The sequence below is a fragment of the Lolium perenne genome, chromosome 5 (genome assembly GCF_019359855.2).
Source record: "Lolium perenne isolate Kyuss_39 chromosome 5, Kyuss_2.0, whole genome shotgun sequence".
NCBI lineage: Eukaryota > Viridiplantae > Streptophyta > Magnoliopsida > Poales > Poaceae > Lolium > Lolium perenne.
In genome coordinates this window covers 49325103-49330056 of record NC_067248.2, presented here as the reverse complement: position 1 = coordinate 49330056, position 4954 = coordinate 49325103, and the positions used below count along the sequence as shown (strand labels likewise).

Sequence of the window (4954 nt, the reverse complement as noted above, 5' to 3'; positions counted from 1 at the left end):
GAAAAGTTTGGCACATTGTTTCCAAAACCGGTCATAGCATGCAGGGCCGTTGAGGAGGGCGTGCGAGCTGTGCGACGGCACGGGGCCCCGAAAATGTTGGGGGCCCCAAATCGGCAGACGTGTAGGGCGGGCACCCCAGGTCCCCGGTGGTGGAGAAGGGTTCTCCGCCCCACCCAATCCCTACCTTGCCTCCATTCTGCAGCGGCCTAGCGGAGCAGCGCCGTGTCTGTTCTTTTTTCTTGAGCGGAGGCGCCATGGATGTCGACTGAAGCTTTCCGTTCCTGGTAGAGAAGAAGATACTCTAGGTGGGCCGGGAGTCGCATATGGGCTTAAGTGGTAAAGCCTACCAAATGATGTCTACTTGCTTAGCTAGCACATTCTGCAGCCTTCCAGTTGTTTATTTGCTAGCTTCGCCCGCACCGCAGTCCGCACGCAATGATATTGCTCAGGAAAAATAACCCGTACAAACCATGCACTGCTCCTTTCTAATGAAAATCGTTCTGCTCCTCTTGTTCAGTTCAATCTCCATGACACTTCAAAATAAATTTTCATGTCGTACAAGGTAGAACTAACTTGGAATTTCATGTTGATAGTTTCTAAGCTTCTCATATTTTTTGTGTAGTTATATTTCATGGATCTTGAAAACCTAATGTTTTGTTGACTAGATCAGAAGATATTAATTACTCCGTATAATATATGTTTCTATAAAAATATAGGCATCACTTTACTTCTCGCATTGGGGCCCCAAATTTCTGGAGACGGCCCTGATAGCATGGTTATCTGAGGTTAAAAAAAGTGGGTGGGTTTGGCTATGCCGTGATATGATTACATGAGGATTTCAGGTAATCCTCAATAGACACACACGACATCAAGTAGCTAGTGTAGTCCTTGGGCAGTTGTCGATAGAGCAAGCTAGGACATCTCGGTAGTCGCGCGAGATTGTGAAATGATCGTAAACATTGCCGTCGCGGCTCTTCTTGTACTCAAACAGCAAGGATGAATGGTTGAAGGCCGTGAGCTTGACGAACCCGAAGTCAAAGTCCCTGAAGTGACTCCACTGAATATTTGAAGTGGTGAATTTTGAATCTGCGATGTTAGCGCCAGCACCACCGACAACCACATGTGTCGTTGCCATGAATGGACCACTGTAGTAGTCCGATGCAGCGACGACACATTGGCTCTGCAACCAAGAAAGGATTTACTTACACATGACATGTATAAGATTGTAACATGATATGCCTGCAAAACTTATTGCATTTGCTTTAGAATTTCAAAGCAGCATTACCAACAACAAAACTTACCGGACCTTATCATTCTAAAGCAAATGCAAATGCAATAAGATGCAGATGCTAGCTAGAGACATACCTGATAGACTGGACACGTCCTTTCGTAGTTATGGACATGACCGTAGAAGGAGAGATCGACTTTGTACTTCTGCCATAGCTCCTGCAGCGCTTCTCGTCCCATCGGCTCCTCTAATGTGCCCTCCGTTTCGTAGTAAGTGCAGGATGAGTACCCAAGAACACGGTGCGCCAGGAAGATGAGCCATGGCTGCTTCTGCCTGTCGACGGATGACAGGCATTGCTCGATGAACTTGTACTGCTCTGTCCCTGGCCTCCAATCTTCTTCTGTGTTAGCAATGCAGAACCTGAACATGCCATAATCTGTTGCATACCTGAAGCAGGATAGATTGTCTGTCAGTACATTTTTTGAGATGATATCTTACAAGAAAGAGTTATGACGTTACTGAGGAACTACATATACCAGAATTTTGCACGGTTCTCAGCAGGAGTGTAGAATACAGTTTGAGCAGGAACACCACATTCTCCACCGGAGTCTATATTTCCATAGAAAGATCCAGTTCCGGGCCAGTCTCTTTCGTGATTACCACTGCAGAAATTCCACCCTTGTAGTTATAAAACAAAAATACATTTGAAAAAACAGAGGACGCTCTGAAATGGTATACTAAACTGACCTGCCAATCATGTATGGTACAGTCGATGCAATTGGCTCAATCTGGGAGGTGAACTGGTCCCACTGAGACAAGTAGCCGTTCGCGTAGCAAATGTCCCCGATGTGAACTACCATGTCGATGTTTTCTAGGTCTCTGATGATCTGGTTTGTAGTGTTCAGTGAGCCTGGTTGGAAGTCATTGAACTCATTGGAACCATCAGCCTCTGCCTGGAGACAAAAAAGTGCAGGACGGAAGAATTACTGTAACAAAAATATGCCCAGTTATTACACAAAACATGAAATCAAACTAAGATGGACAGGAAACAAAATGTACCTTTCCCATGTCTCCAAATATGACAATTTGTTGCAAGGAATCCTGTCCAGGATAAGGTGATGCTTTAAAGCTGTATAACTTGCTCCAGATGTTGGTACCGTTTGGTAACCTATGGCCAAGCCTGTATGTATACCTGCAAGTTTTTAGAAGTACCATTTCTTAGTAGCTGGATGTATCACAAGTTGAAAACAGTTTAAAAAGGCAAGATATATCACACACGGCGAATCTGGCCACAGTTCCTTCAAGAAACTAGTATGGATGTAACCTGGATGGCGCCAACCAACAGTCCGAGCAGGTGCTCCTACATGTGCAGGCCAGAAGTAAGTGTTTTAGTCACGAGATTCGGAACATAAACAAATGATCATAAGAAACCATATGAGCAGATACTCAGTTATGTTGACGGTCTAATTCTGAACTACAAGTAGGTAATGTTGATCTTATCTCTAGGAAGAATAGGCAAATAGTGACATACCACACATGCTATTTCTGTCGAAAGTTAATGTTCCTGCTGGGGAAAGAAACCGAGGCTCATCTTTCGCACCCCATTCAACAAAAGGAACTGCTTCTTTAATATCATATCCGCTTGTCCAGGTGATTGTCATCTACAATAGTGCAAATACAGTTACCTTAGATTACCAGAAGACAGCTATTTTCTGTAAATAGCTTCCATGTTGAATTCAGAAGAATGATACAATGCATACGCTCGTGAAAAACACAGCCGCACAATTCAAAAAGGTCATCTCAATGGTGGATTTATAGGCAAAGCTTACTTCATTCCAAGACTTTCCTTGTGCCAAACGTGGGTAGACGGGTGCCTTTGGGTTTGCAAAGGTTACCATGTTTGAGACCGCAATCAGCTTGGGCTGTTACAGCAGTGGGTTTTCGTCAGTGTTGGGAATTAGAGGAGTGTACTTTCAGATAATACCAGAGTAGAGAAAACACTGTATAGCCTTGCCTTCATGAGGCCTCCGGAAAATAGTGCAAATGAGAAATCTTCTCTCTGGTTGATTAACTGAAGCTTCAAGTTTCCCTTCCCAGACTTGGTATAGCCACTATTCTTGAACTTTGCAAATTGGTACTGCAGTGAATATATGAAAGAAAAAGGTTCATGTTTAAAATGAAAGCGTCCCAGACTCCGGATCCTGGCATAGAACTATATCGGGAGCTAAATCGGCCAAATGGAACATGAAAGAGAATGCTAACCTTGATAGGTGCTGTGCATAGCAGTGGAGGTTGCTGGCTATTATTTTCAGGCTCACAGATTGCATCACTGATTTTTTTTTCAAAAAAGAAATAGAGAAAAACATCAAATCCTATTTTCAGGTTCACAGTTTGCAGGACTGAGAATTGCAAACAAGAAACAACAAAATTTCAGGTGTTACATTAGTATAGATTTGTCTACATGGTGTTACCTAAAATTGGCCGGAGAAAACACACCAATCCAGTCGTCCTTGGAGGGAGTCGGATGGAAGAACTCTACCTGTACCCATCCACTGTTCTCGCCCTGCAGGATGACCACTAAACCATCACATCACTCTGCAAGTGTTGAACAAGAGCTGTCAGAAGTGGGGGCATGCTAGCTAACCTTGAGGCCGAGAACCAAAGGGGACGCCTTGACATGCACAGAATCGTTGACGGCGAGGATCGTCCTCTCGATCGCGATCCTCGACAGCGGCTGCTCGCCGCCGGCAAGAGCTGTCGCGCCGCAAACAAACAGCCATGCGACCACCACCCACAGCCTCATCTCCTTGGGAAGCCTGAAAAAGTCCCAACTGAGACAGCACTCCAAGAAGAAGTAAAGAAGGAAGAGTAGACTGCAAACACCTAGTACATTTCTGGCTATCTCCAGGAGAAGGAAAAGGTAGTGTACCAAGAAAATACAGCAGCTTTATGATCTTCTTGGACAATGCAGCTCAGTTGAGTGAGTAGCGAACAGATCAAGTGTGCGGTATTGGAGGATGGGATGCAGAAATATATAGACAATCATTGAGGTAGGCGTGTAGCATTGGGTACTATTCGTTTCTCGCAAGAAAGAAAAATGGGATTGAAAATGGTGTCAAGATAGACCATACTAGTTGACTGACTCTGTCAGTGTCACTGTTTCTTTTTTTTTCCTTTCTCGAAGCCTGAAAAACACGAAGCAGAGTCAGTCAATTATTCTGGTTCGTGTTTAGGAATCTTCTCCAATGGGATTAAAAATTGGCGTCAAGATAGACGAATGGCTTGACTGACTCTATCAGTACTATATCATTTAAAAAATATAATAGTACAGTATGTACTTTGGAGCACCTTCAGTGGAGCATTCGATGCTGGCTGAATCAACAACCGCAACCATGACACGTGAACATGAAAGGACCATCCCTAGCATGGGCAGCACTCGTACCTCGTTTCAGATTCGGGTAACTCCATTTTTTACGCAACAAAATGTTACAGTAAAATTTAAGTTGTATTTAGAGCATCTTCACTCGGCCACACCTAAAGGCCCCCCAAACCGGCTATGGGGGCACCGGTGGCAAAAAAAAAAAAAAAAACTCGTCCAGCCACACCCTCCAATTCCGATTTTGCACCGGCGCGAACACCATTCATCCAACACCCCCAGGCCGAGCCCAATCCGGGCAGGCCAGCTCTGTCGGTGTGACATTGTTAACATTTCCTCCAAAATCATTC

At 44.4% G+C, this 4954-nt stretch overlaps 1 protein-coding gene across 1 annotated transcript; it reads right to left on the bottom strand.

Annotated features, from left to right (window-relative positions):
- Positions 1–821: 821 nt before the first annotated feature.
- LOC127299122 (probable inactive purple acid phosphatase 1) lies at positions 822–4391 on the bottom strand. Its single transcript, XM_051329034.2, has 13 exons — positions 4158–4391; positions 3873–4044; positions 3700–3791; positions 3491–3557; positions 3243–3365; positions 3058–3150; positions 2760–2889; positions 2507–2588; positions 2288–2420; positions 1976–2181; positions 1765–1890; positions 1366–1675; positions 822–1180 (listed from the first exon to the last, which is right to left on the bottom strand). The coding sequence occupies exons 2-13, from the start codon at positions 4029–4031 to the stop codon at positions 869–871; spliced, it is 1833 nt and encodes a 610-aa protein (XP_051184994.1). The 5' UTR covers positions 4032–4044; positions 4158–4391; the 3' UTR covers positions 822–868.
- Between the last annotated feature and the right edge of the window lie 563 nt (positions 4392–4954).

Excerpts from the sequence above, each read along its gene's own strand:
- LOC127299122 (XM_051329034.2), bottom strand. The coding sequence starts at position 4,031 with ATGAGGCTGTGGGTGGTGGTCGCATGGCTGTTTGTTTGCGGCGCGACA. Across the intron at positions 2,589-2,759 it reads CGACAGAAATAGCATGTGTG|GAGCACCTGCTCGGACTGTT; the intron begins GTATGTCACTAT and ends CTGCACATGTAG. Across the intron at positions 1,676-1,764 it reads GAGAACCGTGCAAAATTCTG|GTATGCAACAGATTATGGCA; the intron begins GTATATGTAGTT and ends ATCCTGCTTCAG.